Below are 12,469 nucleotides of genomic sequence, written 5' to 3'. Positions count from 1 at the left end.
AGACAGACCCAGGGATGGGGAGCTTTTGGGATGCAGTCAGCAATGTCTGTGACATCCCTTCCTGCATCAATTTTGCGTTTGGGGGTGTGACGTTATTGATATAAACTGGGACCATATAGAACATGGGTTGCAACCAAGGTCCTGTAGTGGCACCAAATCCTATGTAAAGGGGGTCATATAAGGTGTCTAAGACCAGGTTAGGGTTACTGGTTATGATTATGCTGTCTGTATGTCTGTATCATTTCTGTAGTTGAAGTTATGAATATTGGCTGTATACTGTCTGTATTTCAAATTTGGTGCTGCAGTTTACTGGGTGACACCCAGACAAGCTGGTGTCAGCTCTGCTTAGCCTGCTTGATGGCCCATTAAGGACCATCACCTACACAATTGACCCATTGAGAGAAGGCGAATACGCCTGTGACTCAGCAAGTGTAGCAGAAACTGGCCCATGTGACTGCAAACTCCATTTTGCTGTAACTTTCCACAGTAGGAACAAAGAGTGTTCTTACACCTGGAAAAGTCTATATAAGGCAAAGGCCTCATCTCCATTCTCTTCAATCCTGCTTCTTACCTCTGGAGGGACTTTGCTACAATGAAGCTCTGCACAAAGGACTGATGACCCATCCAGCGGGGGATGTTCTCCAGAGACTGGATTTAAACCTGCAGTTTACTTCATCACTGCTACAAGCCTGAACTAAGGACTTTGCCATTACTGTATGTAATTGATTCAGTTTAACCAATTCTAGCTCTCATCTCTATCTTTTTCCTTTTATGAATAAACCTTTAGATTTTAGATTCTAAAGGATTGGCAACAGCGTGATTTGTGGGTAAGATCTGAGGTGTATATTAACTGGGTCTGGGGCTTGTCCTTTGGGATCGAGAGAACCTTTTTCTTTTACTGGGGTGTTGGTTTTCATAACCATTCATCCCCAGGACGTGTGGGACTGGTGGTGATACTGGGAGACTGGAGTGTCTAAGGAAATTGCTTGTGTGACTTGGTTAGCCAGAGGGGTGACACCGAAGTCTGTTGTCTGGCTGGTTTGGTTTGCCTTAGAGGTGGAAAAAACCCAGCCTTGGGCTGTGACTGCCCTGTTTGAGCATTGGCCTGGTGTGACTTGCAGTTAGCCAGTGGGTTGAAACTGAGTCTTTTGTCTGGCTGTTTGGTTGCGTAGAGGTGGAAAAACCCCAGCCTTGAGCTGTGACTGCCCTGTTTGAGCAATTGCGCTGAATTGGCACTCACAGTGGGTCCCGCCAGAACCACATCGTCACAGGCCCCAGACCTGATGAGAGATGAATGGAGGGGAAGGCCACTCCCGAGGGAGAGTCAGTGGTGGAGTATGTCCTGACCTTCCGGGAAAGACTGGCGAGCTCATGGGCCTGGCCAGGGGAATCTGCGCCGAGCCCAGAGGAAGCAGAAGGTCGGTATGACCGCACGGCCCGGCCCGTGCCTTTGCCACCGGGATCAGGTGATGGTCTATCCCCGTGAGGAAAAACAAACTCCAGGACGCCTGGGAAGGACCCTTCAAGGTAATCAAGCACTGATGAGGTAAACTATGTGGTGGAGCTGTCAAGCCGGCACATCACCGTCGGTGTACCATGTGAACATGATGAAACCATACTATGACAGGGAAATGTGGTGTTGGCTGTGTGTGGACATTGGAGAAGTGGGAGATAACCCCTTAGTGGATCTATTCCCTGGACAAAAAGCTGGTTCCCCCCTGGAGGCGTTCCCCTCTCTGATCAGCTGACCAGGGCCCAGCACACTGAGATCAGAGGGGTGCTGCATCTGTACCGACAGCTGTTTTCCACCAGCCTGGACGCACTAATTTGACTTGTCCACCGGTGGAGACCGGGTCACATCCCCCTATAAGATGCTCCCTTTTCGGTCACTGGTAAAACTGCCCAGGATCTGGAAGAGAGTCAGGGACATGCTGGCTTTGGGGGTGATCCAGCAGTCTTCCAGCCTTGGGCCTCGCCAGTGGTGCTGGTCCCCAAAAGGGATGGGTCAATTCGGTTCTGTGTGGACTATCGAAAGCTCATGCCATCACTGTATCTGATGCCTACCCATGCCCAGGCCTGACGAGCTCCTAGCAAGCTGGGAGGTGCTCGGTACCTCACTACCATGGATCTTACCAAGGCTTCTGGCAAGTGCCGCTGTACGCAGATGCCAGGCTGAAATCGGCCTTTATCCCCCTCTGGGGCTCTACGAGTTTCTGACCCTGCCCTTTGGCCTCAAGGGAGCGCCGGCCACCTTCAGCGCCTGGTGGATCAGCTACTGCGGGGATGGAGAGTTTTGCCGTGGCCTATATTGACGACATCTGCGTCTTCAGCCAGACCTGGGAGGAACACGTGTCCCAAGTTACACAAGTCCTGGACCGAATCCAGGAGGCTGGGTTAACTGTAGGCTGAGAAGTGCAAGTGGGGATGCTGACGTACTACCTGGGCCATCGGTGGGGAGCGGCTGCCTGAAGCCGGAACCAGCCAAGGTGGAGGTGATCAGAGACTGGCCCGCTCCCCAAACCAAGAAGCAGGTCCAGGCCTTTATTGGATGGCGGGTACTATCGAAGGTTCGGCCCCACTTTAGTGCCGTAGCCGGCCCCCTCACTGAGCTCTGCAAAAGGGGAAGCCAGACAAAGTGATCTGGAAATGAGCAGCGCCAGGAGGCTTTCCGGAGCGTAAGGAGCTCTGGTCAGTGGCCCAGTTCTGCGCAACCCAGATTTTGACAACCCTTTATGGTGTTCACCGACGCTCAGACAACGGGACTGGGGCGGTGTTAATGCAGGAGGATGAAAAGGGGAGAGACACCCATCGTTTACCTGAGCAAGAAGCTGCTACCCCGGGAGCAAACTATGCGGCCATCGAGAAGGAATGCTGCCATGGTGTGGGCCTTAAGAAGCTAGAGCCATATCTCTTTTTTTTTTTCTTTGTTCTTTTATTTACGCATGCTTACATATCTCTTTGGGCGACACTTCACCGTGTACACCGACCACTCTCCCCTGACCTGGCTGCACCAGATGAAAGGAGCCAACGCCAAGCTCCTGAGGTGGAGCCTGCTCCTACAGGACTATGACATGGACACTGAGTTGTCATGGAGTCTGGGGGAGGCCGGCCCTGCACCCCTCTTCTTGGGACTCTCAGTGACTCTCAGCCAGCCAGTAAAACAGAAGGTTTATTGGACAACACGAACGCAGGTTACAACAGAGCTTGGAGGCACAAACAGGACCCCTCAATCGAGTCATTCTGGGGGTTCAGGGTGCTTGGATCCCAGCTTAGGATTCCCTGAATTCCGCCCACACAGCCCCAAACCCCAACTCAAAAAAACTTCCCTCCTGCCAACCGCTTCCTTTGTCTTCCTTCCCCAGCCAAGGTGTTGACCTTCCCTACCCTTACCTAGCTCAGGTTACAGGCTCCGGGTATTGTCCATCCCCTAAAGTCCTCCCCTGCTCTCCCATCCCCCACACAGACAGCCCCTACTCCATCACATCGGGCCACCCCCGGGCTCCTGTGCCGGCCTCTGTCCAGCCTTGGCCTGAGAACCCGCCACAGGTGTAAACGCTGGGGAGCAGCCGCAGCAGCCACGTGGCACCGGTGCCGGGTCCTTAACGAGCCAGCATGTCATCAGTGGGCAGATGAGCGCCCCGTCCCCTGCATGTGCCACCCACCACTTGTTGCAGAGCGTGAACCCCGGGCTCACCACGAGGGGGTCCTGCCCACCAGGGGGAGGGTGTCCTCAGTGCCCCCGCTGGCCCCCACCTGCCCCAGCTCACTGCCCAGCTCCCCACGGGGCGAGGGGGGCACGGGGAAGTGCAGGAAGAAGAGGGCCTCATAGGAGAGGGGGAAGGGCGGGGCAGGCAGCGGGCAGCAAGCCAGCGAGCCCAGCTCCAGGGCCAGCACCGTGCCCAGCTCTGGCGCCGCCATGAAGAGGCGGCTGCCCAGGGCCACGCCCTGCCCCGCCAGGGTGCACTTGGGCAGGCTCCGCGCGGGGCCCCAGAGCTGGGCCCCTGCGCTGAAGGAAATCACCACGTTCTCCTGGGCATTGCCCCCCACCACGTACAGGGGCTCCGAGCCCCCCAGGAAATAGAGGCCGGGCAGGTCGGCGTCGGCTCGTGTCAGCGTTGGGAGCAGCTCCTGCCACGTGTCTGCAACAAGAGAGCGCGGGTCGGACTGGCGTCGTCCCCACATCAGTCCAGACCTTGCCCACCTGGCCTGGATCCTTCCCCATCCCGCCCACCCCCACACCTGTCCCTCCATCCTCACCCCTGTGCACTCTCCCCACCCACCCCCACACTTATTTTTAAGTTTTTCTTTCTGTGGAAAGGAAAAATCTGTCAAAACCACTTATTTTATATCAGGAACAAAAAGAATCCCAACAAGAGTATTGGTCCCTNCCCCCCACCACACCCATCCTCACCCTGTCCACCCCCACACCTGTCCTCACTCTGCCAGATCTCACCTCGCCCCACCCCGTCCACACCCAGCCTCACCCCTGCCCATCCTTCACCTAACCCCAGCCTCTCCCCCACCTGTCCCCACTCTACCTGGACCTTGACCCACCCCTCACCCTTCCTCACCCCCACCCTTACCCCAGCCTCACCCTGCCCATCGACCAATGCCCACCCCCAGCCTCCTCCCTCTTCCCTCTGCACCCTGCGAGGCCCAGCGGTCTGGGAGCTGGGAGGCTCCCTGAGAGAGCCCAGCAGCAGACAAGGGGCACGGGCCAGGGACTCGCCCGTCTCTGATCGCAGCCCAGCTGCAGGGAGGAGCAGACGGCTGGAGATGGGGACGAGGCTCTGTGTGGCACAGCTGGGCCCTGGGGCTGGGCCTCTCTCCCTGGGGCGGCTGGGGCCCTGCCCGGGCAGTGCCAGGCGCTGGCTCTGCTCACCTGCCCCGACATCATAACGCAGCAGCAGCTTCTCGCCCGTCCTCTGCACGCTGCCCAGGGCGTAGATGCTGTCGGCGTGAGCCGCGCAGAGTGGCAGGTCGTGGGACAACGAGAGGGCGAAGGTGAAGTCGGTGAGGGGCAGCGAGGAGACGAAGGCCCACGAGTTGCTCCAGGGGTTATAGCGCTCCACGGCCGCATACAGAGCCGTGCCGCCATCCGGCGCCAGGAGTGTGTCCAGATACCAGCCCCCGATGGCGTAAATCCGCTGTCCCACCACCGCTGTGCTGAAGTGCCGCCGGCGCTGCCAGGAGAGAGTGGGGCAGGGGTCTAGGAACTCAGGGCTGACCCCGCCGGGAGCCCCTGACCCTGGTGTCTGGATGCAGCAGGCCGAGCCCAGCCCCACGCCATGCAGCTCCCGGGGCGGGAGCGGGGGTGCAGCACCTGGCCCTGGGGATCCAGGCTGAGAACTGGGGGTGGGAGCATGGGCCTGGGAGGCTCCAAGCCTGGGGCAGCTGGTCCCACATCCCATCCAGCTGCAAGTACCAGGGGCCCTCAGAATGGGGCCTTCACAGGGGAGCCAGCGAGTGCCAGCAGGGAGGGGGCAGAGGGCTGCCAGTGCTGGGGGAGGGATCTGTAGCAGGGGGGAGGGATACTAGGCACGGGGGTACCAGGGAACTGACCTTTAGCAGCAGGGTAGGAGGCTGCCAGTGGTGGGTGAGAGAGCTGTACTGTGGGGGTACAGACATGGGGGTACCAGGGCACTGCCCATGAGTGGGGGATGGGCTGCCAGTGCTGGGTGAGGGAGCGGTAGCAGGAGGGGGGGTACCAGGGTACCAGCCACTGACCTCTAGCAGCACGGGGTGGTGGGTGAGGAAGCGGTACCAGAGGGGTGAGGGGTACCAGGGCACTGACCTTCAGTGTTGGGTGAGAGAACAGGGGCAGGCATGTGATGAAGCGTGGGGCAGGGTTCCCCTCATCATGTTGTATGTGAGCCTGAGTCTTAGTGTTCTGCATGAATACTGTGCGCCTCAGTTTCCCTGTGTATTGCACTGATGCCACGGTGGTGGGGATAAGGGTCTGTGACTTTTGCTGAGGCCCTTGGGGGCAGGTGAGGCACCTCCAGCTGCCTACAAGTAGGTGATAGCCAGTGCCCTTCATAACCGGAGACCCAGGAGGGGGATGTGGCCAGGTGACACTTTGCCCTGGAAGCGAGACAGACCAGAGGATGGGCAGTGGGCATGGCAGAGGTCGGGCCGCTGGAGGAGTCAGTCTCCTGTTTGGGACCCGGAGTGGGGAGTCCAGGGGCACCATGCGCCGGGGGTCCCCAAGATGGACTTGGCTGAAAGTCCCTGCTTTCTGGGTAACAAGCTCTGTTCCCATCAACTAACAATCCGCCTGTGTCACATGCTGGCTGGGAGTCATGACTGACTGTGGATTGGGGGGTGGGGGGGCAGGACCCCTCTGGCTTCCCCAGGAGTCCCGCCCCAGAAGCCCTGCCAAGGGGAAGTGCACAGCGGGAACAGGGGGCTGAGTGCTCCCAGGTCAGTCCCAGGAAGGCCATAGGTGGAAAGGCTCCTTGCCCTGGGGGTGTCCCAGTGCCTGAGTCCTGGCTGGCTTCATACAGAGCAGTTCCAGGCCCGAGTCTGTGACAGGGGGTCACCAGGGCACGGGGCACTAACCACGAGCGGGTGGTGGGCGGCGGTGCTGGATGAGGGATCTATAGCAGTAGGAGGGTACCAGGGCACGGGGGTACCAGGGCACTGACCTTCTGCAGTGGGGCGGTGGGCTGCCAGCGGTGGGGGAGGGAGCAGTAGGAGGGTACCAGGGCACGGGGATACCAGGGCACTAACCTTCAGCAGCGGGGCGGTGGGCTGCCAGCAGCCAGCCAGCGGGTTGTAGCGGAAGGCCGCCATGCGGAAGGCGAACCCGCGGGCTCCGCGGCGCTCCCGGTAGCCGCCGATGAGGAACAGGTAGTTGAGCAGCTGGGCGGTGCTGAAGCTCCACTTGTCGGCCCGGAAAGGCAGCCCGGTGGCCCGGTGCCAGGTGCCCCCCTGGGCTAGGGGGAGGCAGTAGAGGCCATGCAGGGGCTCCGTGGCGGAGGTGGCCGGGGCCCTCAGGTTCTCCTTGCGGAGCACACACAGCTGCTGGGGGCCCCGCGTCCGGAGCCCTGCCAGCTCCTCCAGCAGCGCCGGGGCCAGCTGCCCCGTGACAGGTGCCAGCTCCAGGAGCTGGGCGCTCAGGTACTGGCACAACACAGCCCGCATCTCCGGGCAGCCGATGGCCTCGGCAAAGCGCAGGTAGGACAGGCAGTTGTGGGGGCACAGGAGGGGGCGCAGGGCCAGCCAGCACTGCTCCAGGAAGGAGGGCACCAGCAAGTAGCTGGCAGCCTGGATGGCGGGCAGCAGCTCCTCCTCGCCCAGCCCAAAGTGCTCCAGGAAGACAAACTCTAGGATGGCGCGGAAGGCGCCCGATGGGACATGCTCCAGCACCAGCCACCTCTCTGCAGCCTCCTGCATCTGGGAGCGGGCCAGCGCCCCAAAATACATGCTCTCCTCAGCCAGCCGGGCCAGCTCCACCTGCGGGCACCAAGAGACCTAGCCCAGCTTGGGCAGGGAGTCGGGCTGGGGGCAATGCCATGAAGGGGAAGGGGCTAGGGCAGGGGGATGCCAGCTCCCTGGAGGCAGAACATGTACAGACTTCTGTCCATTTATCCCCAGCAGGTGCCAGGCCCCTGTGAGGCTCGGCCTGCCCCAGCCTCTGCCCGCAGGCAGTGGGGCCGCATCAGCAGCTCCTTGGGGCAGAGGCAGGCTGGGGACAAGGGATGGGGGGAAATGAGAGGGGATGGGGCTCAAGGGGGAACTGCTAGGCAGGGGCTCCTCTCATGCCTGCTCCCTGGTGCTACAGGCTCTGGGCATGGGGAGCTGTTCCCAGCTGGGAGGGGGTAGGTCTGGGGTAGCAGGGTCCTTGGCCCTGGTCTCATCACCCCAGACCAGGGCCCCCGCTTGACACACTGACCTGAGGGTAGCCACTGAGCACAGCCCAGGCCTCGCCCCACAGCACAAGAGGGGCATCTCCAGGCAGGGGCTGCAGACCCATCCATGCCTCCGTGGTCTCAGCCAGCCAGTTGTCGGGGCCCAGGCTGGGCTGGGCCCTGGTGCGTTCTCAGGCCCAGCCCGGCCCATCACCGGGATGAGCCCATCACCACAGGCCTGTGGGGCTGCAGAGGTGGCACGGCCCCACCAACAGAAAGCCAGGCCTGGCCCATGAGGGTGGCAGCCAGCAGGAATCCATGCGGGTGGAGGCTGGGACCTGCAGCATGAGGGCACCTTGGCTCACCCAGGGACAAGGGCAGAGAGGACCCAACAGGTGCTTTAGGCTGAAAGCCACTGGGCACAGAGCCCCAGTGGAGACCCAGCCCCCTTCGCGCCAATGGGGAGGGGCTCGCGGGACGCTCTGCTCCACTGGGCACAGGCCCTGCCAGAGCCAGGGATGGCAGGCTGAGGCGGTGGCGCTGCATGCACCCAGTCCCAGCCCGCTCACAGGACAGGGCTTAGCTCATGGGTATGGGGCCCAGGGCCCCAGAGTGTACCCTGCCCTGCAGGATGCCCAGGCCCCCAAGCAGTAACACGCAGCCTGTGCAATGGCATTTGTGGGGGCTGCAGCCCACCCCAGCTCCGCGGGGCCCCTGGGGGAGCAGGCCCCGGGAGTGACTGGCACAGCACCAGGAAGGTGGCATTTTGGACAGCATACCTGGAAGGCACAGGGATCCGTCTGGACAGTAATGAGGGGCAGCCCTGCCCCTCGGCTCCAGTAGACCCTCTGCTCAGGGCTGCTCTCCCAGGGCTCTGCCCGTGGTGCCAGGCTGCCTGGTCCCTTGCTGGGCAGCAGGAAGAAGCTCGTCAGGGTGCGAAGGAAGCACAGGAGGCAGCTCAGAGCCCAGCCAGCCACAGCCCTCGGGCGGTGAGTCACGGTGTGCCAGGCTGCAGCCCACAAGCCTTCGCCCCCCCATCTCTGGCTGCGCAGAGTGGCACAGAGCGCCCTGCGGGGCATGGTCAGCGGCCGCTCCTGCAGGCACGTCCCGCAGCTCTGCCCCGGCCGAGCGTGGAGCAGCCGGTGGTGCTGGGCGCTCTGGGTAGCACAGGCCCAGGCAGCTACAGGAATCTCAGAGCAGGAAGGAGGGCCAAGCTATTTTTAACCTGCTCCCAGCCAGCGAGCAGGAAAGCTGAGCCTGCCTAGGCCCCAGCCCATCGGTGTCCCATGCCAGCGCGCGGGCAGCAGGGCCTCTGGCCAAGCGGAGCAGCACGGGAAGGGGAGCGCCCAGGCTCCACAAGCAGCTCCTGCAGGCTGGGCAGGGAACAGAGTCAGGCAGAGCGGGCAGTGGGTGGCACCCCAGCCTTTGGCCTTCCTGTCACCGATGCAGCCGGGATCAGCAGGCTAATCTTGGGGACAGCAAGACATGGCTGCGGAGCCCGCCCCAGGCAGGAGCAGGCACCACAGCGGATCGCGGCCATGCCGCACCGGCTGGTAGCCGAGGAGCACCAGCACGCCAGTGGGCCCAGCAGCACAGTGCCACAGCTGGCGGGGGCCGCGATGGATCCAAACACGCTGCCCCCTTCCATACTGCCAGAGCTGGGCGCTGCCCCCACAGGGGCCAGGGCATTAGGGCTACGCTGCGCCTCTCCCAAGCACACTAAGGGTCTGATGGCGCCAGCCTCCCCTCCCTCTGCCAGCGTCAGTGTCCATATGTAGGCCTGAACCCCCCCACTGCCCTGGCCTGGCAGCCGACCCCCAGGACTCTGAGTGCCCTGGGCAGGAGGAGGGACGGCCAGACGGACACAGGCAGACAGTGCCAGGCATTTATTGGTCTGAGTGCAGAGTTCACAGCCCATTGCTGGGCAGTGGAGGGCCCTGCCCAGGCTCAGCTCCGAGGGGATGGCAGCAGCAAGCACTGGGGACTGGCAGAGAAAGTGAGTGCAGAGCTCCGACCACGGGGCCCAAGCAGGAAGGAGCTTTGGGGCAGGGTTGCCGGACACGCTCCCCCACCCCTTCCCCCAGCCGGAGCAGGGGACACCCCGCTAGAGCCCACCCCTCATTCCCAGCAATGGGAGAGGCGCTAGAGCCATGCCAGCACTGCCCTACAAACGCCCCCAGCTTCTCCAGAAAAGGGTCCTGCGGGGGGCAGGGGCAGAGCACCCAGGTCTCCCCCCTGCAGCCCACGCTCGCTGAGCCCCAGGGGATCCCAGGTTACATCGGCAGGCAGGAAGGGCACTAGGGCGGCAGAGCTGGGCAGCGCCGCAGGCCAGGGGAGACAGAGATGCAGGGACAGAGGCAGACGCACGTGCGGCAAATTCAGCTCCCAGGCCTCACCTCCCAGTGTGCAGCCCCCAGGGCACTCGCAGGGAACCCAGGGGATCCGAGCCCCTCCGGCCCCAGAGAGGGGGCCAAGGCTGCAGCCGCCCTGCTGAGCGGGAGCCCCACGGCCACACACAACATCCGCCAATGGGCAGTGGGGAGAGCCGGCCCCACACATCCCACTCTGAAGGGGGTGGGAATCCTCACACATGCACCTTCACTCCCCAAACCGGAACATGAACAGTTTCCCTCCCTGACAGCCCAGCCCAGCCCTGCCCCCAAATGCCTGCAGAGAGACCCCCAAACCCCACCCCTGCTCACTGGCCAGCCAGAGCAGCCCCCTGCCCCACGGGGCAAGGGAGGCTGGTCTGGGGGCATTGGTCCCTTGGGGTCCTTGCCAGCTGCTGTCCCCTTGGCAGGGAGGAGCCACTGTGCTGCTCCAGCCAGGCCCCACGTATCTGCGGCACCGCGAGCCCGGGGGCCTGAGGCAGGCGAGCGCAGCGCAGGCAGAGCCGGGACGGTCACGGGCACTGCGCCTTCTGCTGGAAGTAGGCCTGGAACCGGCACAGCGCGTAATCCTGCACAGGGAGAGAGTGTCAGGCTGGGGCAGGGACCCCCCAGAACCCCCTTGGTGTGGGGGCAGGAGAACCCAGGGACCCTGCGCAGCCCCCCCAGGCGTGGGGGGCAGGGAAGCCCAGTCGCCCCACATAGCCCCCCCAGGCGTGGGGGCAGGGCCAGAACAGGGATCCTGCGCAGCCCCCCTAGGCATGGGGGCAGGGGAGCCCAGTCGCCCCACGCAGCCCCCCCAGGCATGGGGGCAGGGCCAGAACAGGGATCCTGCGCAGCCCCCCTAGGCGTGGGGGTAGAGCCAGAACACAAGGACCCACATGAAGCCGCACTGAGGGCCTGGCACAGGGAGGCAGCAGGTACCCACAGTGCTCAGCAGGGCAGGTCCCTCCCGTCCCCTGCAAGGGAGATCTTAGGACAGACACCCCTTGAGACCCCGAACCAAGCTGTCGGGCTGGGCCCCCCTGACCTGTGCCCTGTCTCAGCAGGCAGCCCTGGGCAGTGCCCTGTGGGAGTCAAGGAGCAGAGTCGCGCACGCCCCATGCTCACCAGGTAGCCGAACTCAATGGTGGAGATCTTCGCCTGCAGGATGGACCAGAGGCCCCAAAAGAAGTGAGAGGCCAGAGCAAACCTGAGGGGAGAGAGCAGCCATTGGGGAGATGCTGGGAGAGACCCCCCCGCTGTGCCATGTCCCAGACTCCACCCCAAGCCTGCACAGCCCCCCCAGTCCCCAGGGCACCTGGCTTCCCTTCCAGAGCCCCTCGGGCACCCCCAGGCTGTGCAGAAAGGCTGGGAGAAGGAGCCTGCAACAGATACCTGACTGCACTGAAGGGCTCTTTAAAAAGAGGATCTGTCCTTGACGAGGGCAGCAGGGTGGGGGTCCCCCTTCACCCGCTCCGTGTGGGGGAAACGGGAGGGTCTCCCCTTGCTGCCCCCAGTCATTCACTCACCGGCTGATTTCAGTGAGCATCTCCTCCTCAATGCGGGCCTGCTCCCCGTGCGTGGTGTCCCCGGGCCGCCCCGAGTCCTCCCACAGGTAGTGCCGGATGAAGTGGAGCTGCAGGAAGAGCAAGCAAGTCTCAGTCTCAGGCCCCGAACACAGCGTGGGGAGCTGGGGTGTACAGGGGATGGAGAAACTAGGGTTCTGCCTACCTGCCCAGCTGGGTACTCCTGGGAGAATTCTGCACCACTGCGCGTGCACAGAATTCATGTCCCCCACAGAATGATAGATTCTGCTGGGGAGGCACTGCAATTTCACCTTTTATGCACCAGAGACTGTTGTGGACCCAGAAGAGTGGGCAGCCGGCTCAGGGGCGGAGCAGCCAGCCACGGAGAGGGAGGCAGAGAGGCTGCATTCCTCACAGCGCCCTGCCTGCAGGCCAGGTGAGGAGGCATGGGATATTGGCAGGGGGACAGCACAGGGCACACAGGCTGCAAGGGGTGTGACGAACTGGGACTGTTCTTAATGTTTGCTCTGAATACTGTGTTGGTGCCTCAGTGTCCCCTAGGCAGTTCTTAAGTATTGGCAGAGCAAAGGGCCAGTGCACCTAACTGCCGGGCACTCTGTCTCCTAGCAACTGATGGCCTGGGCCCCTCCTCTGCAAAGGTACCAGCTGAAAGTGTTGGAGACAAAGGGATCAGGTGACCTCCTGGCCTGGAAAAGGAGCT

At 62.4% G+C, this 12,469-nt stretch overlaps 2 protein-coding genes across 3 annotated transcripts in view; both read right to left on the bottom strand.

Annotated features, from left to right (window-relative positions):
- Nucleotides 1-3,179: 3,179 nt before the first annotated feature.
- LOC116827284 (kelch repeat and BTB domain-containing protein 13-like) lies at nt 3,180-9,638 on the bottom strand. Of its 2 annotated transcripts, none has more exons than XM_032784687.2 (4): nt 8,633-9,638; nt 6,733-7,458; nt 4,883-5,183; nt 3,180-4,139 (listed from the first exon to the last, which is right to left on the bottom strand). In XM_032784687.2, the coding sequence occupies exons 1-4, from the start codon at nt 8,930-8,932 to the stop codon at nt 3,691-3,693; spliced, it is 1,776 nt and encodes a 591-aa protein (XP_032640578.1). In that variant the 5' UTR covers nt 8,933-9,638; the 3' UTR covers nt 3,180-3,690. The 2 variants fall into 2 exon arrangements, with proteins under 2 accessions (XP_032640578.1, XP_074920103.1); XM_075064002.1 differs by having other exon boundaries at nt 6,733-8,191; nt 8,633-8,710.
- Nucleotides 9,639-9,724: 86 nt separating this feature from the next.
- LOC116827285 (choline/ethanolamine kinase-like) overlaps nt 9,725-12,469 on the bottom strand; it is a 29,683-nt gene continuing 26,938 nt past the window's right edge. Inside the window, exons 7-9 of the mRNA XM_032784689.2 lie at nt 11,752-11,858; nt 11,351-11,432; nt 9,725-10,812 (exon numbers count right to left, since the gene is read on the bottom strand). Of these exons, the coding sequence (XP_032640580.2) occupies nt 10,756-10,812; nt 11,351-11,432; nt 11,752-11,858 (246 nt within the window). The 3' untranslated portion in view covers nt 9,725-10,755. The remainder of the gene's footprint in view (nt 10,813-11,350; nt 11,433-11,751; nt 11,859-12,469) is intronic.

The sequence above is a fragment of the Chelonoidis abingdonii genome, chromosome 1 (assembly GCF_003597395.2).
Source record: "Chelonoidis abingdonii isolate Lonesome George chromosome 1, CheloAbing_2.0, whole genome shotgun sequence".
NCBI lineage: Eukaryota > Metazoa > Chordata > Testudines > Testudinidae > Chelonoidis > Chelonoidis abingdonii.
The sequence above is the reverse complement of the archived record's forward strand: the minus strand, read 5'-3'. Positions and strand labels throughout refer to the sequence as shown.

What these genes read in the sequence shown, in the direction of transcription:
- LOC116827284 (XM_032784687.2), bottom strand. Translation starts at nt 8,932, where the DNA reads ATGCCCCGCAGGGCGCTCTGTGCCACTCTGCGCAGCCAGAGATGGGGG. An exon ending in CGGATCCCTGTGCCTTCCAG is followed by an intron (nt 7,459 to 8,632) that starts GTATGCTGTCCA and finishes TGGTGCCCGCAG; the next exon opens with GTGGAGCTGGCCCGGCTGGC. An exon ending in CCACCGCCCCGCTGCTGAAG is followed by an intron (nt 5,184 to 6,732) that starts GTTAGTGCCCTG and finishes CTCTCCTGGCAG; the next exon opens with CGCCGGCGGCACTTCAGCAC.